This window comes from Siniperca chuatsi, linkage group LG3, assembly GCF_020085105.1.
Source record: "Siniperca chuatsi isolate FFG_IHB_CAS linkage group LG3, ASM2008510v1, whole genome shotgun sequence".
Classification (NCBI taxonomy): Eukaryota; Metazoa; Chordata; class Actinopteri; order Centrarchiformes; family Sinipercidae; genus Siniperca; species Siniperca chuatsi.
Window position 1 is genome coordinate 28,452,352 of NC_058044.1, and position 26,767 is coordinate 28,479,118.

At 40.5% G+C, this 26,767-nt stretch overlaps 1 protein-coding gene across 2 annotated transcripts; it reads left to right on the forward strand.

The window, feature by feature from the left end:
- The first annotated feature begins 3,673 nt into the window (after positions 1–3,673).
- Positions 3,674–19,802, forward strand: card14 (caspase recruitment domain family, member 14). 2 transcript variants are annotated; one of them, XM_044188728.1, is made up of 21 exons: positions 3,674–3,692; positions 4,210–4,533; positions 5,045–5,182; positions 5,275–5,600; positions 6,122–6,280; positions 6,432–6,551; positions 6,862–6,987; positions 8,192–8,341; positions 8,434–8,556; positions 9,582–9,709; positions 10,122–10,177; positions 10,364–10,418; positions 10,896–11,112; positions 11,197–11,323; positions 13,371–13,611; positions 13,777–13,840; positions 13,933–14,053; positions 14,197–14,361; positions 14,923–15,041; positions 17,337–17,452; positions 19,212–19,802. In XM_044188728.1, exons 2-21 carry the CDS (start codon positions 4,320–4,322, stop codon positions 19,417–19,419), a joined length of 2,973 nt encoding a protein of 990 aa, XP_044044663.1. In that variant the 5' UTR covers positions 3,674–3,692; positions 4,210–4,319; the 3' UTR covers positions 19,420–19,802. The 2 variants fall into 2 exon arrangements, with proteins under 2 accessions (XP_044044663.1, XP_044044664.1); XM_044188729.1 differs by lacking the exon at positions 3,674–3,692 and having other exon boundaries at positions 4,151–4,533; positions 9,609–9,709.
- The last annotated feature ends 6,965 nt before the right edge of the window (positions 19,803–26,767 follow it).

Here is a 26,767-nt window from a genome sequence, read left to right on the forward strand (position 1 = left end):
CAAAAGATTATACATGCATAAAAACACCAGATTTTTGAGTATGCTGTTGATGTACACCAATGTCCCTCAATGCAATGCACAAAGGAACAGCTGCAAAACATTAAAATAAATTGTGGGTGGTGGTGAAAGAGCTCCAGCAAGATCATACAAACAAGTATGAAATCTTTTTAAATAAATGTTGCTTTCTCTTTTGAAGTTTGTTCATGGTTTACCTCTGTCAGCGCACATATCGCATCATTTCCTGTGAGTACAAAAACAGCACTATGAGTATCGTGACAATTAGTATATAGTTCATATTGTATATAATGAATATATTGTATGAAATTGGGAAACAGCTCAATAATGTTGGTGCTATTGATTTTCTCATTGTGCACCATTAGCATTTTTCTAACCAGTACCTGCAACACCTGGACGTTGTCTCACCTGACATAGAGTGTTAAAGTGACACCCATGAAAAAAAGTGATGACTTAGAAGCTACACCACTTACTGTTTAAACATAATGAAGGAATGGATGCAGCCTGTCTGCACTGTGTCAGGCCTTGATTATATTTCCTGCTGTCTCCGTAGTGGCTTCTTTGTCATTTATGGCACGCGTGCCGTACTGCAGGGCTCATGTGGTTACAGTTCAGAACATTTTCAGTAAGGGTATTTGTGTATGAGGTACTGTGTTACTTCCTCCCCATCCTTGATGATGACGTGATTGTGTGATCATGTGATGGTGGCCTCCTCAAAGTTTCAAGTTGGTGTTTGAAGCTAGAGCGGACATCTTGTGGTCGTGCAGCCTTGGCAACGTTTTGCCCTCCACGTAGACCTTCTGCACCACACATTTCACACATTTTGCTGTGAGCACACAGTAAGCTTTAGCTGACTAGGTTGGGTGATATTATTGCGTTTAATGATTGGCAAGCAATTAAAGCTGGAATCTGTAATATGTTTTAATACTATAAAATAGGTTTTAACTACAGTGTTATTCAACTATGTGGTAGTGTATCATAAAACACAGCACCTGCCCATTGTGTGATGACGTGTCTAAAAACTCTGCTATTGAAATAAAGTGATTACACCAGTCCTGGTTTACAATGACAGTTAAGTCTGTTCACAATAGACCAGCACAATGTGTTTCACACCATGTCTGCATGGCAAACATTAAAATTAATAACACAGTATATGCCATTTGTCCAATACCTGACGGCTTTACAGAGCTGACCCAAGCAGCTGCAGGCCGTCCTCATTGGCAGCACATCTGCTGTACGTAACAGTGACGACAAGTGATTTCAACACTTGTGTGACAATGTGACTCTTCTGCAAGGGTGGCCACTATGCAATGCTATCGAACCGGCTCCTCAAACTGCATGCTCTCCGTGAGAACCATCTTGTACTGTGTCTGTTAGGACTTTCCACAGCACCCAGACGCACCATAAAGACTTTCACTAGAACTGGCAACGTGCGTGCACAGGCCCTGGAGCACGGTGAAACAAGCAGCTAATACAGAGAACTCAGTTTCCTCTTAGTCAAACTCCTTCTCACACCCCTCGCCTCAATCTCTAACCTAATTTTAAACTCTGACGCACCAAACCCGTACTTACTAAGCGGAAATGGGAGATGACTTCTGCCTGACCTACAGCACTTTTTAGTAGGAGATATGTAATGTACTCTTCTGTAGAGTACAGTGACGCAGCTGCAAAAAATGTCTTGCACTTCCAGGTTAACAACACCTTAACTCGTTTCCCATAAATAGTGTCATACATCATTATAGATAACAGGCACTTTCTTGAAGTTGTTCTCATCTATAGAGAAAGTACAGGTTAATTTTTCATCATCTTAATATATGCTTTTGTCAAAATAGAATATATTTTGTGAATATAAATACCAGCCATTTTGAGTTTTTAGCCTGGGCTGTCCCATCTTGCAACTTCTCTGTGTCATGTTTTCAGGAGACTTGTGATCTGTTTAGTCAAATAATTATGCCAAACCACCTCCCAGTCACATAAACTGCTTCTTGCCTTCAGACCAGCTCTAGCCAACAGCATGGATCAGTTATTATGATTGGATTATTACCATCGTTACAAGGTCTTTTCCCACTCACCTGCATGATTATGCCACTTGAGCAGTGCATGCGTGCTCTTAGTCTGACCTGTAGTATATATGTGACTTTAAAATGAAACCATGTAACTTTTCAAAGAAGAAATATACAATTCTTCCTCTTACAAGTTAAAAGTTGAGTTCATAAGCAATAAAACGCACCCTTACTTAATTTAGTCCGGGGGTTTTCTGCTACAGCCTTATTTGGTCTGGTATGACCAGTACCTTATGGTAGCTAATGGTAGCAAACTTTAGATCGATACTGCTGACTTTACAGTCAGTTCACCGACTTCATGATTCTTCTCTACTTGTGATACTTTTTAACATTATTTTATTGTGGCTATTTTTGGCTACAATGGCTGCTGGTCAGCAAAAGTTACGTAATCCCACTTTAAGGAGCTAACATTCTCCACTTTATGCAAGAAACCTTTGTCAGTGTATAAACTATTTGTTGTTTACTGTTAGTGTTGAATTGTCTTTTGTCCTCACCAAGAATGTCTGTGCTCATCTTAAAAACGTGTGTCTCGTTATCACTCAGTTATTGACGTAACTGTGTGAAATTCCTAAGCTGGCATTTTTTTCCCAGCTTGCTTTGGTCTTCATGAAACATGTCAAGTATGTGTAACATATTCCCCCGGAAGTAACCATTCTGTGTAATTACCGATTTTTAATTTTATACTTGTTCTGCAGCTAAATATGTGGGAATGTAACATGTACAGTACATCTTTTCAGGAGTTCTGCTGTTCCACTAGTTCATTTTTTATTACTGTTCTATTTTCCTTTTATATTATCATGCATGTGCTATGGGGAATTCCCTAGTAGTGTTTGGTTGTCCTCACTGTATGAAATGATGAGGGAGATAAGCAAGCTCTGTGCTGTTGACAGAAGCTGGTCAGGTTACAGAATACTGGATCGTGTATTTTAGACAGCAGCCCTTTTGAGTTTTGTAGTTGCGATGCGGGGGCAAGAGGATCATATTTTGTTTTTCCTCTTTGTTGGTGATAAATACTTGGTGAAACAAGTTTTATGAATTTTGTAATCTGTCAAGGTGCAGGAAGCTCGTGCATTAATGTTGTCCACTGTTGAAATTTACTGGCACACACACCTTAATACCATAGACTCTTTATATACAGTCTATGCTTAATACCCTTTAATCGCAACAACTTTAATCTTAAACCACATCATTAATTGGAAATACAGATATAGCTCTTTGTGTGTGAGACAATTTTGTGTCCTTCGGGTGCTCAAGCTCTACACAAATGTTATTAAAATCTCTTGTTTTCTTTTCTTTCTTTTTTTTTTTTACAGTTTAAAGATATTCTTTCAGACCATTTCTTTAAATTTCCACATTTCCGATAGCTGGTGAGTTCACTGCTTCCTACATCCACCAGGATGTCATTAAAAGTAGGTTTCCCTGATAGGTTCTATGTGTTTTCATAAACCCTATACAGTACAGTAAACAGTAAGTTCACACACAAAGGTGGTAGGTTAGATAACAGAATGAGAAACTCTTAGACAGCCCCCCAACCCCATCTTTCACCCATCATTTCCTTCTGTAACAGAGGACTTTGGACTCCAGAGCTCAGTGTTTGCTCCTGTCAGCGGTGTGGTATGTGTGTTTGCTTTACTGTGATTGGGAATTATTAAGGCGGACTTGCATGTCGTCTAATGTTTTTATATTAGCGAGAGGCTTTGTTCATTTACACCACAGGCTTGACTCCATTCAACAAGCAAATCTGGCTTCGCTCTAATAAAATGAGGCAGAGGTTTATGATGTGATTAGATGTTGAATTAGCCGTTGAAAGCAAACAAACATTATAAAGCTACCAAGAGTGTGAAGGGAAGAGACATGTGTGGCTCACTTGACTAATGTTTTCTGAGTGTGTGTGTGTGTGTGTGTGTGTGTTTGTGAAGAGCCTGTGTTTCAGCTCTGTTTGTACTAGCGTGTGTCAGTCCCTTGTTACGCTGCATCACAGAGGTCTTGTCTTACAGGTTTTACTGCACGCCCACACATAAACACACACGCATGCTTTGACACAAACACCCGCAGGGCGTGGAAAGACATTGACCCTTTTATAGTGTTCCTCTGCCTCTTCCAGTTAGCCTGCTGTTCTGTCTGCTTCCAGGTATGAGTCTGTGACGTTGGAGCTAAAGGTGTGTGTTCGCTCCGTTTGCTCCAGCTGTGCCCATCGTCTCAGCAGCAGGCAGCCATCTCTCTTTCAAACACACACTCAGGATGGCAGAGGAGTGTGTTTCTGAGGGCCCAGACCTGAGAGAGATGGGCGAGGAGGAACTGTGGGAACTAATTAATGACAACCGGCACCGAATTTCCTTGGGAGTGCGGCCGTGCATCTTGATCCCGTACCTGAGGCAGGCCCGGGTGCTCACTGAGATGGACGAGGATGAGATCATCTCCTGCCACAACCTGACCAACCGCAGCATGAGAACCAGTGAGATTTCTGACTTGACTTGTTGCTTCTTGGATTTTAAAGAGAGTTAAAACCCTCTCCACCCCGGGGTTATGGAGTACCGTAGTCTTCCTCAGTTTGTAGACGACAAGTAGATTGTGCTTTGTCCTCCTTTACTGCAGCTGATTTGTTTACACTGACTGTTGAGTATATGGCCAAGAGACAGAGGAAATTCCAGCGACACTTCAGTCCTAAGAACAACTATTTACTTGTAAAGCCAACATGTCATGTTAGTTTGAGAATGTATTGGCCTGCTTATTAACCATTTTTTCCGAATTTATGATCGTGTTTATTGCAGAGAACTACTGCTGGCTTGCTTTCTCTCTGAAGAGCAATGAAAATGCAGTGCTTTTACTTTTAGAAGAAACACTTCTTTCTCCCTGTTGGTTTGATCAATATTTTAATTACCTTCATATCTTTAGACGAAATCTGTTGATTCACAGGTTTGGGTTGCAGATAGGGATAGTATCATATCGTCCTCTACTGTTTCCAGGCTATATGCTGGATCTGCTGAGGACCCAGGGGAGGAACGGTGCTGTGGCCTTGCTGGAGAGCCTAATGATCCACTACCCGACTATGTACACTCAAATCACTGGACGCAAACCCAGTACTGAGCCTTCAAGATTCAGTGGTCAGTGGCTTTAAGTCTTCCTGCATTTTAAGGGAATATTTGTCTCTTTGTTTCACTTGCTGTATGTCTGTCTCGCATTGCTGTCCTTGCAGGCCTAATAAAGTACTCAGAGCTGACAGAGTATCTGGTCAGAGCAGTAACGGGGATGCAGAAGGAGCTCCAGGAGGCGCGTTGCGAGGCTGGCAGAATGGCCGCACGCTGTGCCTCCCTGGAGTTGGAGATTGGGCAGATAATGGAGCAGGAGGAGAAGTCCAGATGCCTTCAGTCTGAAAATGAACGCATAAGGAGACACTTGTGTTCTTTGCAACATGAAGTCACCAAGCTGAAGGATGAGAAGTGTGACTTGTATATGCGCTACACTGCAGCCATCGAGGAGAAATCAGCTGTGAACATCCGCCTCCATGACCTCAACCTGCAGGTCAGTCGTCCTCACTAAAGTCTGTTTCTCACCTTAGAAAACTCAGAGTTTCTCCTCCCTGAAAAACAAAGCTGTGATCTCAGAGGAGAGACCTCAAAAAGAGTCATGCTCGTAACATTTTGGTTCTATATCACAGATGCATTTTATCCTTTTATCCATTTATAAACCTTTTGTGCTGAAACAATTATTTGATTAATCAATTAGTTGACTGACAGGAAATGAATCAACAATCATTTTGATAATTAATTAATCATTTAAGTCATTTATCATGCAAAAATGCCAAAGATTAGCAAGTTCCAGCTTCTCAAATGTGAGGATTGTATGATTGTTAATTGGGACTGTTGGTGAGACAATACGCACAAATTTTAAGGCCGTCACTTTGCGTTCTGGTCACAATTGTTTTGGGTTTTTTTTACATTTTGTAGACAAAAATGTATTTATTAATTGATGAATTAAAAAAAAGTGGAAATAGTCATAGTTGCCCCAGCCCCATCAGCATCGCTGTTCTTGTGTGGTGGCAGGTGTATCAACTGCAGATTGAGCTGCAGAAGGCGCAAACGGAGAATGAGTTCCAGAAGCAGCGCTCGCTCAGGTGTGCCTCTTCTGCTGAGACGCCACAACTGCAAGAGGAAGTCAGGAGTCTGCGCTGCCAGCTGGTGAAGGCGGAAAAGCTGGACCCAGTGAGAATAATGACTTAATTATTCTCTTATTAGCTGATTTATGTGGAATAGTGACAGCTTTCACTCATACGCTCTAGACCGTGAAAGAGTCAATAGCTGCTTGTGTCTTCCTGTTTGTATCTCATCTGCCGCCACTGTTGTGTCTCCACAGGCTCGTCAAGACATCCTGGCACAGGATCTGGCTGAGGCCATAAACAGCCAGGTGGAGCTTGCAGAGCAGCTCAGGTGTTACAGAGAGGAGAATGAAGAGCTGCTCGCAGAGAAACAAGGGGTATGTGTATATTTCTTTGTTTCAGTCATCATGGATCAGGAAATGGCATGTAAATGCAGCAAATCATCTAAGATGGAAAGTGCCGTTTTGATTATCCAACTGCTACAGAGTGCCTGTGGAAAAGCATCTGGCCAATTTCTAATTAAAGCTATTTTCTGAGCAGTTTGTTTAGTACTCATAAAGTGTGAATCTAAAAACACCTTATAACATGAGAGTTAAAGCAAACTTGCCCATCAACTCCTGTACATCTGTAATGTAATCCCTAAAATACTTGCGACTACATTGGTGTAACGTGCGTATTTGCGTTCAGCTTTTGGATCAGAAGGAGTGCCTGAGCCTCCGGGTGCAGCAGCTCACCCTGGACTGTGACATGCACCAGCAGAAGGGCACCGTGATCCAGAACCAGATGAGAGAGCTGCAGGCGGAGAGAGACCAAGTAAGGAACTGATGAAAATTCCTTTGGTACATCATTAATTCAGTTTTCCCAGCAGTATTTTCTGTTTTAAATTCTATTTTGATCTTCCATCACATCATGTTGTTTGTCTTTCCTGTTTAAATATCAAGCAGTCAGGTGTCAGCAGTGCTGATGAGTATTAAATATCAACTAGTTCTTCCTGTCTGTAAATCCGTAGTCTGTGTGTGTGTGTGTACTTATTTATGTCTCTTTGATAAGGGACATTGGTTTAACTTTACTCTACTGGAAATACTGTTTTAAGTGTCATTGAGCAGTATTAAAGTAAAGTGCACAACTTATACACTTACATAAACATCGTGTTTTGCTACATTTCAACTGTCGATGCCATGCAGTAATGACTCATCTAAACATCATTGAGGCTTTTCATCCAAGAAGAATGAAATGAACAATCCACCCACACCCTAACAACTGTCAGGAGGCCACAAGCAGGCCGCATAGCTGCCAGCCGCTCCACTGGAGCTGTGCTGTAACCAACAACACCAGACTGTGATAATAGCCGACAGCTCCTGGTTGTAATTAGTGGATCATGCTTGCTGTATGATGTGTGACACATCATGTGTGACGCCTCATACAGAAAGCATTCCAGTGCTTGCATTACAGAAAATCCAACTTCCTAAATTTTAAAACAGGGACACTTGAATATCCCGATGTTCTACTATATTCATCACGTTGGATTAAAGAATTAAGATATATTTAATTAAGAATTCAGATCAAGATTGAAGCTTCAAGTGGTGTTAAGTGGGAGTTTTTCTATCATGCATTATAAATAGTGAGAGGCATATAACTCAGACATTGGTGCTACTCCAAGTTTCTATCATGTATTGTTCCTGACTTGTTGTGTTCTCAAGAAAATGTCAAACGATAGAAAGCTGCCAGCCACAGACGCCACACTGACAACATCCTGCATACCACATGTCTCGTTGGCAGTGAAGCTAGCATGTACATTAATACTTCTTCATTCAAACAATCCCTGACTGATACATGTGCATATCCACGTTTTGAGTTACAGGTGACGAGTCAAGCCATTTCTGTTGTCATGATTCTACACGAGGCATAAACTTGGCCCGATTGCATCTACCTGCACGAATAAGAAACCTCTGCGCGGTCGATTCTGTGTAAAATAAGTATGGTGTTAAGTAAATTTGAACTTTTCCCATGCTACTAGGCGTACCTGTCCAGAGACGAAGCCCAGGCCATGATCGCCCGCATCCTGGCTGAGAAGGACACCCTGAGGAGTCAGCTGGTGGAGCTCCAAGAGCAAGTCTTCAGCCTGCAGGCCAAACACAGCCCCAGAGGACGACAGCAGAGTTGTGATGTAATTTCTCACACAAGCACTTATCAGCGCACACATAAAGCAACACATACCGAAATAATCGTGTTAATGCAGTGCTCTGTGTTTTGTCAAAGGAGAGGGAGGTGGACTGGGAGAGCCCGAGATCCAGCTATGAAGAATCCTCAATCCCAACTAGACGTAGACTTTGCCGCATGGATGCAGTCAATCCCATGTCACTGAGTTCCTGCAATTCAGAGGTGTGTGTATGAGTGTGTACGAGATCAGTCACAATTGTTTTATCAGGGCTGGGTATTGAACAATATTTTTAGAACACTGACCAAGTATCAAAAGTCGGCATCAAATGCTTGGTCTGATTCTTAGTCTTGTTCACTTATTCCTGGATCAAATTTTTCTTTATCTATATCATGACTTTAATATTTGTTTCATTTTTTATTTAGTTGAAGTTCCTGTACAGCTGCTTGTGTTAAAGAACAAAGCTGGCAAAAGTCTGTATTTTTCTTTATGTCAACAAATACCAAAACCGTCAATGAATTGATCTTCCCAACAAGTGTTGTCTGTGTATAAAAGCCTGATATATCTTATGATAAACTGTAGTTTATTTTGAATCAATCTCACATGTACCATCACTACTGTAAATACTCACCAAATGTGTGGTAATCCGCAGCTGAAAATAGTTTTACAAAGAGACTATTTACTCCTGTTTGAGTAATGTTTGATAAAAACTACAGTGCCCAGCTCTTTTAGGAAATTAATTAGTTTTTTTTTTTTAATCAAACTGTATATTTGTTTTTAAAGATTTACTTTTGCAGTAGGAACCAATGGACTGCGTGCCACAGGCAGGGAAGGGAAGTCAGAAACTATTGAGAGACGGACAAACACATTGTTGATTTTGGTGTATTTGTGGGATTTGTTGACAATAAGAAAAATATAGAATAAGCTCAGCGTTATCCTTTAAAACAACATTAAAAAGAAGTATATTAAGATGTTTGACATATTTTGCAAAATGAAAGAAAGGAGTTTTGTTTTAAAAAAAGAGCTTGTATTTCTCAAACAAAGATACTGAAAAAAGTTAATTTTGGCATCGGTACTGAAGCTCAGGTATCATCTGGGCACCTGTATCGAAAAATTTCAAATAATACCCAGTAGTAGATTTTATATCTGCTTTTATCAGTCAGTATATTTTTAACTGATCATTTTACCTGATTTTAACATTTTCTTGAGTATTTTTTATATCTATTTTTTTTATCTATCTTTTATATAGTATTTATATCTGTGTGTACGTGTACAGACTGAATATGCTGCAGCATGTAGTGTCAGATCTCGAACCGCAGAGCCCCCCAGTCCAGAGTCTCTTCGCAGAAGGAAGGAAACTCTAGATGCAGACACCAGGTGTGTGTGTGTGTTTCCGCATTCTACAGTATATGTCACTGTGTGTTCATGCTTTTATTTGAAAGCCCATTCGTACTTCCACCTGACAAGGCTGTTGGCCGCACACCCACCAGGAAGGATGACTTGAAGTGGTTATTGACCTCTGCATTCCTTTCTGTGACATGACAGCATCCAGTTTCAGGTGGATTATTGATTTACAGACGTAAGAGGGGCTTAACTAGGATCAAATGATACTAAGAAAGATGCAAATAAGTGTGATCAAGAGTAAGTTATAGAAGTCAGTATAAAGTACTTAACTCAGCATTATCAGTGTGTGTGTGTGTGTGCCTTTTTTGTATGGGCAAGAAAGAGACGGACACAAAGAAATCTGATAGAGATGTTCATGTAACTGTTGTCTTTTTTTCTCTTGTAGCCTGGAAACAGGAGAGACGGATTCTCTATTGGACGACTTTGTGTTTCTCCCCAGTGGTATGTATAGAAAACACACGATACTTTTAAGTGAGTGTCTCAGAGTTTGTGTTTCTGTGTGGAGGGGTTTGCTGTTGTTTGGCAGGACCTAAATTAGCTGTTGTTCAGTGTTGAACCTTTGCCAGGGCTGAAAAGTGACACATTAGCCTGGATGCCAAATAATTAAACAGCCTTTCTTTTGTTTAGTGGGGAGTGAAGACAAGCTGACAACCAGGCTTTCCTCTTCTAATGGCACTGATGGGTAAGGTGTCCACTGACAAACGTTAATAAATAAAGGCTTTCATATTACTAAGCATTTTGAGTAGAACAGATGGTAATCTACCTGAATGTGTGAGATATACTGTAAATTGAAGATTGTAATACATTTAACAGAGGGTAATAAAGGTATTGGAGATTAATAATCAACAATCAGCACTGGTGAATGAAACATACCCACCTTTAGCCCATGTACTAACTTAAATTTAATGAAATGAAATTGAGGCAGAGAGATTTTCAGTGTTTTGAGTCTAATCCAGCACACTGGCTTTGAAATGAAACAATGACTGAGGTTAAAGTGCTGAAAAGAGAGAAGAGAGTACTCCACCAATTTAAGTAGAAGTATCAAAATCAATGCAGCAGAATCAGAGATATCATATTTTTTTTAATCCACACGTTCTTGGCCTACATAGAGATCTTCACATTCTATCCTTTTCCCCTTTCCTCATTACTCTGTCACCAGCCTGTCAAGAACCTCAGCCCCCCCCTTCCTGATGCGTTCTCGTCCGAAAGCAATTCGCGTCAACGGCCGTGTTCTCAGCATCTCCCTCCAGGGGGAGGCGCTGCTCAGCCAGCTGGCAGTGGTAGGAGGCAATAAGACTGGAGTGTTTGTGCACCAGGTGACAGAAGGGAGCACTGCTCATTCTGTCGGCATCAGCCCTGGGGCACAGATAGTGGAGGTGGGTTAAAGTGTGTTTCTGAACACTAATTCTAATCATTCTGCCCACTGTGAAGACGTTTCTCATAAGACTGTTGTTCTGCAGGTGAAGTACGAGCAGAACCAGAAGGCTCTGAGGATGGTGCTGGAGGATTCCACTTTAGAGGAAGCTATGTGGGCTCTTGGCCAGGTCACAGGCCTCTGTCATCTCTCCCTTCGGCCCAGGCAAGATGGTACGTCCCAGAGCATGTACACACTTTTTGTTCCAGTAATCAAGATGGTACGTCTCATCATAAATAATTTCTATACGTTTTAGAAAAGATGTTACATCCCACTCTGAAATATTTCTCCATTCTTGAAGCCAAAATGGTACGTGTCGTTATAAAATAACAAATATAAGACATACATACATTTCCCATGATAAAGACTTTCTTCGTCTTTAAAACACAATTAATGTACTGTGTAACTCTAGTACAGTGGCATTGGGACAGTTTGTGTTCATGCTGTAATTCCAGCATCATGAAATTACATAATAATGGGAAACAAAGCAAACAACAACACAAGAATGCATTTCAATACAGAAAGAAAAATAGCTTTTGCATGCCCACATACACAAACATATGTAAACACATACACATACGCAAGAGCCAAGGCATGAGGCAGGACTGTGTTATACCAAATTGCAGTGACTGTATCTTGGCATTGATTGGAAAGTTTATGCTGATATGAAGCCTTCAGGAAACAGATTGTTTCTCTTGAGATTAAAGAGATGGCTGGCTGCCACATGAGGTAACTCGCGTGGCCGTGACTTGACTGTTGAAACAGCAACAGCATATCATTTTGATCAACATGCTGTATTTATGAGGGTGTCTATGTTTTGCATCATTCAAATAATTCAGCTGGGCTGCAACATTCTTTGAAGTACACAAGACTAGTTAGACTTAGACAAAGTACAATTTAATAGCTTCATAAAACTGACAGCCTGGTGTAAAAAGCACAAAATCTTAGTTTCTGCACATTTGAAAATAATAAGAGTTATTTTTAACTGTAACCTTTTTACCCTGCTGCCAACTGTTAAATGATTGCCTCATTTTTCATATGGACTGCAGAGAAGTGAGGTATTGCAGTGCTAACACCACTTTGTCAATAAAACATTCACTTACATAGCAATGACATAATGTGATAAAATAAACAATCTAGTACTGCAGCTCATATACAGTCCATTAAATGTTCATATCTTGTCTTTGTATATGTAGGTAAGGATTATTCTGGCATTGGGTACGAATGTGTGTGTGAACTGTAAATTAACAAAGTTCCATTACCTTGAATATATATTGACCTTATCCAAAAATCATACTAGAACAACAGGGCAAGGAGCCAATAATATATCACAGTAAATGATCTGTGTTGACAAATAGGCACTACTGAACTCCTCCACTAGAGGGTGCACACACAGCACATATTCACCTTCAGCCAGGTTAATGATGCTGGCTTGCTAATGGGCTAGCTACACTGTCAAAAACAATTTGCCAACAGACTAGTCTGTCTATACATAAGTTACACATTCCACCAAGCAATTTCAACACTCATGGTTCCTGGGCATTTCACCATCAATATACACTGAATTATGGAGTGATTATTAATATTATTGCCTCAAATCTAGTATTGACCTAACCAGTGATTGCACAAGTTACCAAAATACCTGTGCTAGGCACACTGAAGAAAACAAAATAACAGGAGCAAATGTTTAAACACGTAGTGATGAAGGGCGGACTCGTGTAGTTTCTTCAAATGCACAAACCTCATCACTTGAATTTTTGATTTAGTGACTGATTGCAAGGTATTAAAGGAAGAATCAACCCAGAATGTTTAAAACTGTGAACAAGGGCACTTACCTTTGTATTCGCCAAATACTCATGTGTATGAAGTGCTTATGAAGCAGATATTGGTATTGTACATTACTTTTCTTGTCCCATTTTGTTGTGTTTAATGCTACTGTATTAAGAGCGGATAGCATTGTTTGTAATTCAGTCGCTTGGTTCAAACCACTACACAGTCCTGACTGATGGTATTTACCAGTCTGCTGTAGGAACATGAGAGGTTAAAATCGTGCTTTAACCTTTTGGCAGGTAGTTACAGCATGGTACATTTTTAAATCTGAAATGGACTGAGGAGCTAATATGACTACAACTGAAGCCATGGTGTACAGCAAGTGAAGACTTTATAGATTACATTATATGTAAACAATGTATAAGATACAGTGTCCTCCTCTGCCTTCAGACTATGAGGCGCTGCTGCAGCAGCTGCAGAGCAGTGAGACATCATCCGGAGACTCCTTCTATGTACGTGTCAACATGTCCCTCCCTGCTGGCCCCAACGGGACCCTTGCCGTGTCCTGCAACGACATCCTTCACGTGACCAACACGCGACCCGCTGGCACTGACGACTCGTGGCACGCCAGCCAAGTTCACCCCTGTCAGCTACTGGACCTCCAGAGCGGAACCCTACCCAACTATTACAGGTTGGTACACTGATGAGGAATATAGAAATGTGGGGGGGGGCAGCATCAGTTCTTGTCAGTCAATATAGATAGCGAGACAGACTCATCAGAATACTTGAAAGCGAATGTAATCACCACTCACAGTGCTTGAAACTGGACATTTGGAATGATTTTCTGATGCCACAGGGCGCAGCGACTTCTGATTCGAGCAATTGAAGACATGAGCTTTCAAACAAAGAAGTCGCAAAAGGTAAGAATAATCTAAAATTCCACCACCCATTGACCACGTCCAAAATGTCACTGTGTTAACTCATTCCTTTGAATATTCCTCTCCCTCACCAGTCTTGGCGTGTGGTGGCCCAGAATAAGGATAAGGCAGTGAGGATTGTCAGCACCGGGCGCCAGGGCAGGAACCCACTGTGGGTCAGCGTGGAGGATGAAAAGAACAAGAGCACAGACTCAGGTACTGTGCCTGCAGCAGCACAGTCACAAAGTACAATATCTGGCTTCATTGCTTCCTGAATCTGCTGTTTGATAAACATTTTTAATGATTTTTTTCAATGAAAACATTTGTCTTTCTCACGCTGTATATCGTTTCCTATGTAGGTGACACATCTGCACCCAAAAGTTGTGTATCCCTCATGCCCTACACCCTGGTCACCCCCCACTACCCACCCATCTGCAGGCCTGTCTTGCTGCTGCCCACAGTCCTGGGACGCATCCTGGACAAGAAGCTGGCAGGCTGGCAGGGCTTCCAGCTCTGTGAGCCTGGTAAGAAGGACTGTGTCGTTACATGCTGAAATGAAAGCTGCGCATTTATATTTCATATCTGTTTTGCTGGAGCGTATGCCATTGAAGACTCATTCTTAGATACAGAGGAAGGACACGCTTTCCTGTGCTGACAGATAAGTCTGTTTGACTTGACAGATCACATGTTTGTCTGTTGCTGAAAACCAGGAAGGAAATAAACTTTGTGAATAAATAGTAATAAAAATGATAGAGGCTATAAAGACAACAAATGTTTGCCCGTTTTCCCAGCAATAACACGGTAAAATGAAAGTTTAATGATCTTTGTGGGAAAGTTTGATAATTACAAGGATTGGTGAATTTGAGAGAACACAAAGACATGCAGAAGAAAATCAAATAAATGTTTCAGATAATATACCAATTAATCAAAGATAATGCTACTACTAAAAGGTAACGATGCCATATCTTCATATAGAGTTTGAAATATATTGGTGATAATTCTTTCATGATCTTATCATATGACTTCATATACATTAACAACGCCTTAGCTCTCTGATTCTCCCTCCGCACCCTTCTGCTCTACAGAGGTGCTGAGCTCCTGTGAGCACGCAGCCCGGCTGCAGAGGTCCGAGATCCTGGAGGACTGTGAGCAGGGAGGAAACTGCTACTACACCCTGCAGAGTGTCGAGAAAGTCATGAAGAAGGTCAGAGCATTCGACAAAAAAACAGGTTCAGTGGAGGCTGGTAACTCAAAAAGCAAAGAATGGGGCTCAGTGAAAGAGGGTGGAAAGGAAATCCAGTATATGTATATGGCTGTTAGGTTCGCTTACTTAACTCCTTTAAGCAAAATGTGAAAATAAAATTCTATATTTTTTGCCACACTAGTGATGCGGCTCTAGAGATGACAGTGTTGCATGGTTGGTTGTTTGGTTGGTTCACCACTTTTGTCCAGACTGTAATATCTCGACAACTACTGGATGGATTGCCATGAAATTTTGGGATGGATGAATTCTAATGACTTTGATGACCCAGACTTTTCCTCATGCTCCATGGTTTCGTGTGAAATGTATCGGACTACAATAAGAATTTGGCAAAGCAAAAAAATCACGACATCGGTGAACAGGCATTCTAACTTTGGTGATCCAATGACTTCGGGCCCTATTTTCATGGCGACGCAACAACCAGCGCAAGCAGCGCTTTGACAGTTATTTTCTTGACCTTGAAATTCGCTTTGCCTGTGTGTGTGCTATTGTGGTGCCCAGTGCAGAGCGCAGAGGAGAGGCGCAAACAGGTGGGAGGTTCCTTCAAATGAGGCAGGGATCTGTTTCTGGTGCAACCTCAATCTGATGCCAACCAGATGATTTTGTCAACAAGAGCAAACAAAATACATGGAGCAAATGCACAGCAACAACGCAACAATACTACAATACAACAAACACATTTAATTAAACACTCTCCAGCCAGTCGATGTGTGTTAATCAGCATTAAAAAAAAAACATTTAATGTGGTTAGAGCAGGAACACTGGTAAATCAGTCTGCCTTTCTTTATAAATGAATATGAGTCATTTTTACAGTATCTGTTGCTTTATACTTTATGAAAAGCTTCTCTTTCAGTTCATTAAATCCCTGCAGCCATCTGAAGCGCAGTTCCATTACACACGGCCGTCCACCATGTTTACCTTCATTATCTCATGTGCATAGGACAGGCTGCTACAAAATAACCACATACACCTCTGCACACATCAGACGGGTCCATTAGAACTCCGTCTTCTCTTGTGTATGCGAGAGAGGATTACTGGAGCTCATTAATCCTGTACGTCACAGCCTCCTTTTACAACTTGAAATATAGTAAAATTACGACATTACAAGCATCGGATTGATGCGATCATATAAACAGCTTCACCAAACAATTTTTTTCAAATGTATTTGTTTCAATCATCATTGTACTAATATAAAATCCCACAACACCTGCCTTTGGCTGCAGATTTGTGCCGCTCTGCACCATCCAAATAATGGATTTTGATTTCCTGGAGCAGCTGTTTCTTTATTTGTTGAGCTGTTGTCATGCTTCTCTGATTGGCACAGCTGTTTCAGAGCGATGAGGCCACTGATGTGACTGGCTGAGTGTATTTCGTAAGATCTTTATTCCACTTCAGCCAACTGCTTGGAGCCGCCCATGTAGTCCGTGAGCCCCAATTGACCACTTTGCACTTGTTTTAGGCTTGCACGATTAAAATAGGGCCCTTTATCTGTAACGCCATCATCAGGTCAAAATTTTTATTTGTCCAATACTTTGGTTTATAGGGCCACATGTGAAACATGTATTTGAATAGTCAGAATTCTGACTTTAAACTCAGAACTCAAATAAACTTTTCACATGTGAAAAAGTCAGAATTCTGAGTTGGATCTCTCACATGTGGCCCTCTTCTGTAGGGTTTAAGACCAAAACCTGCGAAACTAATGACATTCCCATCAGCCTCAGCTGCGCTTTGTGTTGTGTTGCGAATGAGCAAATGTTAGCATGCTAACATGCTAAACTACAATTGGTGAAGATGGTAAACATTACTTGCTAAACATCAGCATGTTAATATTTTCAATGTGAGCATATTAGCATGCTGACATTTAGCATTTAGCCTAAAGCACTGCTGTGCCTAGGTGCCTCACAGAGCCACTAGCATGGCTGTAGGCTCTTCATTATGTTATATCCTCTGTAGACTTTTCTCATCAGCTCCTATGCATCGCTTCTTTCTTACCACAACAACCTAACATAAAGCAGTGATTATACTGTAGCTAAGGTATGGTGCTACCATTTTAGAAGTATGTGTTCCTATTAAACTGTGCAAATTAAAAAGTTAAAACACAGATTTTAATTTTATACATCTTCACACATGATGTGTTAAATGATATTCCACTTACATGTAATAGCACTGCTCTTAAAACATGCTCATTCAAAATTCCACTTTTCACCCATATGCCATGTATTCTTCTCCTCATCACAGGGGATTCACTGCGTGCTGCCGCTGGGGCTGGACTGCGTGCGTCGGCTGCACCGGGCCGAGATCTTCCCTATTATCATCTTCATCAGCCAGTCTGCACGTAGTGCACGTAAAATGAGGTAAACTCTCCTTCTTCATGCAAATATTGACAGAGGTCACCTTGTCGCTCATGACGCTGATATCACATTTTGATAATCACTATAAGCATTCAAATGTGTACTCAATTTTGTCCTTAAACTGACATAACGTTCCACGTAGGTAAGTCTCAAAGTAGATACTGACACACAGTCAGACTCTGTGGAGGGAGAGTACTAATCATACTATACAAACATTTACTCTTGATCAGTTGGTATATACAGTAATTCCCATGATCTCTTTGGTCACTCGTCACCTCTGTTTCCGATTTCATGGTGTAATGGAAGTTTGTTTCGCTATCTTTGTACACAACAGGTCTTACATTGTGTCTTGTTAAACAATTTATGTGTTGTTTGTCTGTTGCTGCAAACCAGGGAGGAAATTATGACTGCAACTAAATAGTAATAAAAATGATAGAGGCTATTTGGACCATACAGTAGTTGGCTTTCTCTTCCATTTTGCAGTCCTTGATGATTTATCAAGGAATGATTTACTTTAAATGCTCCACTTTAAAGGAGTAATCTGCATTTCAATGCACCTATTGCATATCATCAACTTGTGATGTGCAGTGTATTCCAGTAGTTTATATAGTAATTTACTTTAATCCTACATTTCCCTGAATGACATTCAACCGCTTCAACAAGCAGGCTTAAACTTCTTGTGACAAGCCTTGTGTTATAGGTTGAATAAGCAATAGCATGAGAACAGCAAGACTCAGCGTTTTCCACTGAAGAAAAAAAAAGCAAAAGTTCTATCCTCTTGTGGCTGCAGTGTGTTCGGGTCTATCGATGCTGCTGTCACTGGTGGTCTATGGGTTTTTCAATGGCCGATGCAGATGCCGATATTTAGAGAGCAGGGCGGCTGACGGCCGATATATAATGCCGATATCATGTTGTTGTTGTTTTTTTTGTTGGCTCAGTGAAATGCTGCCATAAGGGACGCAATTTCTGTCCAGCCATCTGTAATTATTAAAATAGAAAAAATACAAGGTCAGTATTGTTGGCAAGTTGATAACATTGACGCTAGCTTTCGGACTCATGTTAACACAAGCCCACTTGTTGAATCGAGGCTGTAGCCCATTAGCAAATGCAATCCACTGTAACTGACGTTGGGTATCTTATAACGATCAAATCAATCGCGTACGATAGCAGATTGTTGACTTGAGACGAGAGGAGAGCTTCATCAATCATGTCTCGTCCTCTGCCTCAGCTGACAGCAGGTGCTGCTGGCTTTGCCCACTTGAGAACAGTTCTGCTAGCTGGCTATTAATGTTACTCTGCTGCTAGCAAACTTTGCAGTGGCATGATGGATATGAGCGCCACTGATGAAGAAAATATGTTTATGTCATGTAACGTGCTTAACAACGGCAGACCACAGGCTCACCATCAATAAAAGGCTTCACAGTCACACTTACCATCCCACAAGTATCCCAAATGACAAATCTGATAAATCTGATCCGATTAACCGGTCAACCACTAGTTGACAGTTCAAACTACGTCTAGAGCGAAACCTGTTCCCTCTGATTCTGAGGGACTGACCTGACGTTCAATGATGATGTTTTAGAGAACTGAATCATTTTGTTACATCAAACTCAATTGTAGCTGCAATAAAATATACTGATATGATGTCACGTTGACTACATGAACAAAAATCCACAACCAATCCACCAACAAACGAACAAAAAAAAACTCGATCCAAAAGTGATCTTGTAGTTTATTTGCTTCATTCCTCCTACACTTCCAGGTCAAAGCTGCAGCGCCACAGCCGGACGGAGGAGCAGCTGCTGGCGTGTTCGAGGAGCGAGGAGCCGCTGCTGGACAAGCTGCCGTGTCTGTATCACAGCGTGGCTCCAGACTCCTGGTGTGACCAGGCCTCCCTGCTGACCAGCCTGCGCACCATCATCTGGGAGGAGCAGAAGAAGATCGTCTGGGTGGAGCCTGACCTGTGGTGAAGCAGAGGACGGAACAGAAAAGAATCTTAGAAGACACAGAAAATACAAAAACCGTAGGAATCATGATTTCTCAAAGGGCTTTTTGTTAACACGATAACATGTTGGGAATACATCAGAAGAGTATAAACTCTATAAAAAAGTTTTACAAGAAATGTTTTGTAAACATGAGTATGTATCTATGATACTTATGAGTAACTGGGTGAAAGAAGCACTCTCATAATGTGCTATATACTTATTGTATGAAGCTGTATCACTATTTACTGTGCCCAGATACACTTTCTATATTGTGTAGCCTCCCTTTTTGAGGCTTTTGTTTAAAGCAAATGCTTGTGTGGGGTGTCCACTAAAAACAAACATTTATCATTAAAATACATACTGAATGACTTGTGTGTACTGTATCTCTATGTTGTAGATCATTTCCCGCTATGAGGGATTTTCTTTTAATGCTCTGGACCATTGACTGTAAATAAAGATGGACAAAGCCATGCGCTGGTGACATCATTTGGAGTCAGAGTCTGCGCAGTTGTGATCGGAGGTGGAGCCGCGGTATCGAGGCCCCGCCCATACACTCGGCAGACTCAATCGCAAGCCGGCCTCAGCTGTCAATCATGACGTGAAACCCCCTTTTATAGCATCATAATAACAAATTAAACTTAACAGAAAAATGAACACTTGAACATACATCAGCGTACACTACCTATAATCACAGAAACCATCTTTGGTAAAAAAAAAAAAAAAAAAAAAAAAAAAAAAAAAAGTTTTAGGCTGCTGAAAATGTCTGGCTCATCTACATTTCCTGGTTTTAAAATCTGGCCCAACTGAATTTGTAATTGAATGGGCCTGGTCTATGCTCTGGACCTGTCAGACATGTCTTGTGCTTAATTAGAATGCTATGGTCTGTCGTCATTTTAATTTTTATTTCAACTAGTATGAGACGTGGTTCTTATTAGGAGGGGTAAAAAACGAAGATGAACTGTAACATACTGGGCAGTAAACATCAGTCACCATATCTATTCTTCCACAATACATTTACAAGATTTTAGATTGAAACTCAAGCGCAGTGCATGTGATTATAGTCGATTAAGAGTCAAGAATGTTACTGTAGTTCTTCTTTCAAGGAGCTCCTCTCTTTTTCCTTCTCTTCTTCTCCTCACTGGTTGTCTTCTTCTTTTTCATGGTGCATCCATAAACATTCCATCCCGATTACTGAACTGTCAGCTTTTCCAAAACTGTTCATGACGTCCCTCTGACTTGCTGTGAAGTTCGTTGGCAGATTCTGTAATGGGAGTTTAGTTTAATAATTTCTGGTTCCAATGTATCTCACTGTCCACATCAATAAAAATGTAGCAATATTTAATATCTTCATTCAAGTTTGACGCTCATAATTTTCATGTAGCATCATGTTGGTGTTACATTACCATTTTCCATCTTATTTTATCCACGTTTGAGTCGGTGTTTGGATTAACTGTAAAACAACTAATCTCGTTGTTAACTCAATGTAAATATATATGTTTTAATTTATTTTAAGTGAATTCCACTTCAAATTTCTAGATTTCATTTTCAGAACGTACAAACATTTAAAGTAAAGTCTTTTGACTTGAAATGAAGAGTTGAATAAATGTAGGGCTGAGAGTTCACTCAACTAATTCAATTAAGTTTTTAAAGAAACATATTAGCAGACTTCCCATTCCCAGCATGAGTTGTCTGATAGTTAAAACTTTCCAAAGACCCTTCTTTTTTGTAGTTTGAAGAAAAGATACATGATCGAAACTTGCTGTGCGTCTTATTCATGAGTCATGGTTGTTACTTTCATTGTAATGACAACAATACTAACCACGATGAAGGTTAGTATCAAATGTATTCACTACCCCTGTTTACATATTCTGATGAATCGCTGGAAGCAGCTTCACATGTCTTTTGAATCTAGTTCAAGAATGACTCCATCAATAGAAGCCACAGCTCTAAGGGCTTTGTGTCAAATGAGGAAGTGACTCATCAAACTGGGGAAAATGGAAATCGAAAGTTCAGTTTAATTAACTGAACTTGGTTTTACATTTTCACAACTCGTGAGATCATTTTGAACTAATTATTCAAGTTGTGTTCAGTTAACTTACATTATTAAGGCAGCAGTGAAACTAATCAGAATCAGAATCAGAAATACTTCCGAGGGGAAACTCTTTTGTTACAGCAGCTCACTGTCACATCAGTGCACACATGGATAGAATATAATGCGCAGTAATGCGCAGTAAGTTGAAAGCAGCTGGAAGTTGGAAAGTTCAGTTTAATAAATCCAAAAGTGCAAAGATTTCAAAAGTGTTTCACTCTGGCTGAAGCTGTCGAAAGATATGTTTTTTTCTGTTCTCAAAACGTCTCCGGTGGACTGAGAGACAACCCTTCATGCACAAAGAGAGAGTTTCTGTAATGACAGCCAAAATTGTATTCATTCATTATTAATATTAATATGCAATTCAATTTACATATGTTATACTTTTAGGACAAATCTGACAAATGCATATATGTACGTTTAAAAAATAAATATGTATGTTATTCTTTAAATGATACTGTCCATCTGAATGTTCTAAGTCACAATCTGAGGATTCCCAGCACAATTTCCTGGATGTCACTGAAATTGTCATTTGTGTATGAATCTGAAGCTTATGGACCAGCTGCATGTGAGGAGGCCACAGTCTTTCCTAGAAAGACTGTGGCCTCTAAGATCTGCGTGCCTTCCACATCTTCATTTGAAGCTCCCAGTCCCTCCACACATGGACACCCTGAACAACTGGGGATTTACCTGTTGCTGGACGCCTGGGAAGCAGAGCATGAGGGGCCAGAGCAGGAGGGGCCAGAGCAGGAGGGGCCAGAGCAGGAGGGGCCATCCAGCACTGCCTCTTCCCACAGAGAAAAGAACAGAAGACTGGAGCAGAACTGCAGGACTCACAGATTAAGTAATGAGCTGAAACACCCCAAGAGAACCACAAAGAGATCATACAAATACCACAAGAGGTTTGGCAGAAAACGCAACCTCAGAACAGTGATCTAAAAACACATAATTGTTGGGCAACATGCATATTTCTCTTTGAATAAAATCAGTAAATGTGATATGGTGAGTTTGTGTGTTGGTTTTAAAGAGGCACATTAAGCAGGCCTGTAGAAATACGAGACACGATTTTGTATGAATTATATAAATTCATTAGAGTGCTTACAGCCTGTTGGAATAATGTTTTTTTTTATTTAAGATACAGATACAAGATTCTTATCAGGACATGAGACAATGTGCACGATGTTCACATGTTGTTTGTGCCAAAATGAGATTTGAAAAATGGTACGCTTGTCATTGCTAGCCTAATTCAGGAGGCTAACTGCCGCCAGAACATGCAATAACCTGTTATTTTCTGATGAAATATTTAGTAAACATATGGAGACAATTCTGTTCCTCCAGAATCTTCATTCTTGACTTTTAACTGCTTCTTTTGCTGAAAAGAGTTCAGTCTTCTATTCTTATATTTTATATTTCAAGTATTTTCTGAAAATGTCTCAGGTGGAATCAGTTGAGGCTTTAATGACAGTCAGTGCTGGCGCGAGCACATGTGCAATTAAGGTGACAGGTCCCATGTTATCAGCTGCGTCACCACAGAGGGAGCGAGATAGAAACGCAATATTTGACATTTTGAGGAAATTATTTACATACCGCTTACAATATGTGTAAACATTGGGGTTGGTTTATTCAGAAAGCACGGGAGATAACAGGTAGGTTTTCTGCTAGCTTAACTGGACTGTTTGTTCTCTAAACTGGCCGAAAGTGAATTTGTGGAAGGGATTAAATAGTGTGAGCTAACTGTAACTGGATGCCAGTAAAGTGTTTTTTCCACTCCGACACCTTCAGTTTAGCCTTCAGCTCTGCAGATGACTGACATTTTGCCCTCAGGCCTCAGCTCACACCTCTGCCTCACAATGTGAGGCATGTAAGCAACATGTCATTTGTAAGCTACGACAGGCTCACGCAGTTAGGCTACAGTTTGAAAATGAGGCGCAATACCGCATAACAAACTTAAAATGTGTCTCCTACTACTTATTACTTATGTTATTACATTGTATTATTATACCGTATTATCATCATCAACTACTTTACACTTCTTTTATTTTATACTCATACCCACTTGGTACTTAATTTATTTCTGACCTGTTTTTATAGTGTATTGTATTATATTTTTTGTTAGTACTTTCTCCTGTGTGCACTGACGTAAAGGCGAGCTGCTGTAATGAAGAGTTTCCCTTAATCAATAAAGTATTTCTGATTCTGATTCTTATAATATCAATGTTGAATGTCGAATTAACTGAAGATTGTATTTGAATGAATAATAATAACAATAATAAACTTTATTTATACAGCACAAAATGAAAGTTACAAGGTGCTTTACATGGTTGAATCAGGGTTAAAACATTTCAGGACTGAGGCATACACAACCAGACATTTAAAAATACAACAGTACAATGAAATAAGATAAAATAAAACAATAGGAGTACTAGAATTAATAAAAGGCTTTTTTTCAACATACGTTTTGAGAAGTGATTTAAAAGATGTCACTGATTGAGCAGCCTCAGATCCTCGGGCATGGAGTTCCAGAGCCGAGGGCCCCTGACTGTGAAAGCCTGGTCACCTTCAGTTTTGAGCCGGGACTGAGGAACAGCCAGCAGAGCCCTGCCCCAGGATCTGAAGTGCTTTAAAAGTGATCAGTGAAATCTTAAAATAAATTCTAAAACTAACTAATAACCAATGAAGAGAAGCTAAAACAGGTCTGATATGATCATGTCTTCTACTATTTGTTAAAAGCTGAGCGGCTGCGTTTTGTACCAGCTGAAGGCGCAAGATGGTTTTTTTGCTCAAACCAGAAACAATAGTCTAACCTAAGTCTAAGAAGAAATAAAAGCATGAATGACCTCTCGAGACCTGATCTTTGAGATGCTCCTTAATTGACAAAAACATAATCAAACAACATTTGTCATTTGTTTTCCAAAGAGAATTGTTTCAGATTTACTTTCATTTAATTGGAAGGTTTTGGGATATCCAGCACTTCCAGTCATTTCTGACAGACTGGATGAAAGATGATTAAAACTGCCTTCATCGTTTCATGGTTTTTAATGGGACATAAATTTGTGTGTGATCTGCACAACAATGGTACTGGGTTTTGTGTTTAGTTATGAGCTGTCCCAGTGCAGCATGTATATACAGAACAACGAGGGGCCAAGGATGGACCCTTGGGTAACACCACAGGTCAGAGGGGCCACAGAAGAGGAGGCATTACCATGAGCCATGACCACTGAGAAAGTCCTTTTTGATAAATAGGATTTGAACCATTTTAGTGCTGTGTCCCTGATTTCAAACCCACTGTTCAAGGCGGTCCAGTAGGATGGTGTGATCCACAGTATCAAATGCAGAGCTCAATTCTAGAAGAATTAAAACCGAACAGTCACCAGTATCAGCTGAAAGTAAAAGGTTGTTTGTCACTTTGATAAGCGCAGATTCGGTGCTATGGCGTGCACGGAAACTTGATTGAAATTTGTCAAAGATGCCACAAGTATTCATAAAAGAAGTCAGCTCTAAGTAAACAGTCTTCTCTAAAACTTTTGATAAAAACTGCAATTTAGAAATGGGTCTAAAAATTTAAAAAATCTGCAGGGTCAAGGCTCGGTTTCTTAAGAAGTGGATGCACTACTGCGTGCTTAAGGCAAATGGGAACACAGCCAGTGGACTATTTACAATCGATAAAATAGTGGGACCAACACTCTTAAAAACCTCTTTAAGAAATCTGGCAGGCATAGAATCTCAAGGACTCGATGAGGGCTTTAATTCGGCCATTGTGTCCTTTAAAGTGCACAGTGAAATGGGCTGAAAGTAATTTAGCGAGGCAGAAGGTTTGCAGTGTGGTACTCTCTGCTTGTCTACATTTCCTCTTCATTAATCCATGGCATGCTGGGAGTTGCTTTGAATTTCCGGATTTTTACAGGTGCAATGGAGTCAAGTACAGCTTTACAAGCAGCGTTGAAGCTGTTTGGTCATTCTTCTGTAGACATATTCATTTTTTGTTTCTCGCGATGTATAGATGTAGTGGTGAAGGCCTTATGGAATCTGTCAGCAGAGTTAGTATTGAGAACACGAGAGGACACATAGGTTGCCACTGTGGGAGCAGGAGTTGGGAGGAGGGACTTAAAAACAAGAGATCAACACTATCAAAACTAAAACCAGAGGACAGAACAATGTCCAGGGTGTGTCCCTTTAGGTGAGTGGGACCCTCAACTGACTGAAGAAGATTAAAGGAACACACAATGTCTATAAAGTCCATAGTAAAAGAGGAACCAGAGGGCCAGCAAACATTAAACGTTAAAATCACCTAAAATCAAGACTCTGATCTTTTAGCTTTTATCATGCCTCGTTTTGACAGAGAATTCCTGAATAAATCCAGAGTTTGATTTTGGGGGGTCTGTAGATTAAATCACAAAGTAGCGGGTTCTTGCCATTAATCATAAAACCAAGTGATTCAAATGAGGAGAAGTTTCCAAGTGACTACAACAAACATTTAAAATTCTCTCTGTGAATCATAGCCAGTCCTCCCCGACCTGAAAGCCTAGGCTGCTGAAATTCATTCAAACCAGGACAACAAGCTTTATTCAGCGCAACACAGTCACATGGACTTAACCACGTCTCAGTAAGCAGAGGTGAGGCAGAAATAAGAGATACAGAACCAGCACCAGCAGGACCCGCACTGTCAGGGATAGGGCTATTAAACACAGAGCCAGGATGCTGGGCAGGGTCTTGCTGTGGAAGCCATCAGTTTAAGCTGAAAACAAAAAAGTTAAAGCTTCCATGTCAATTTTTGAGTTCCTTTCCTGTTTAGATGCAGCTCATATTTAAACATTTGTCCAAAAAGAATCAAAATGACTGATAAAACCAAGACCAGCGGCAGTAGTCAGATTTTGCATCCACGGGTGCAGACTAACAAGACGGCTGAAACGTTCAGAGCTCGCGGTCACAGTAGGAGTGGGATCGGACGGGACACACCTCCTACCCGGGCTTTCACCTGTGGAGGCCAGAGACTAGAGAACTATGCTGTATTCACATTCTTGAAGTTGAATGGTAGGACAGTTTGAATATAGGCTTCTAATGTTTTATATGAAATCCTATTTCTTGAACAGCTTTCTATTATTTATTTTTTTTACAGGTTTTCACAAGTTGTTCACTCATTGTCTTCCTTACAGGCACTGAAAAATGCTGACATTACCTCCAAGCTAAGAATAAAAATCTATTCAGCCACAAATAAGTCATTGCATACATGTATTAAGGGAAGTA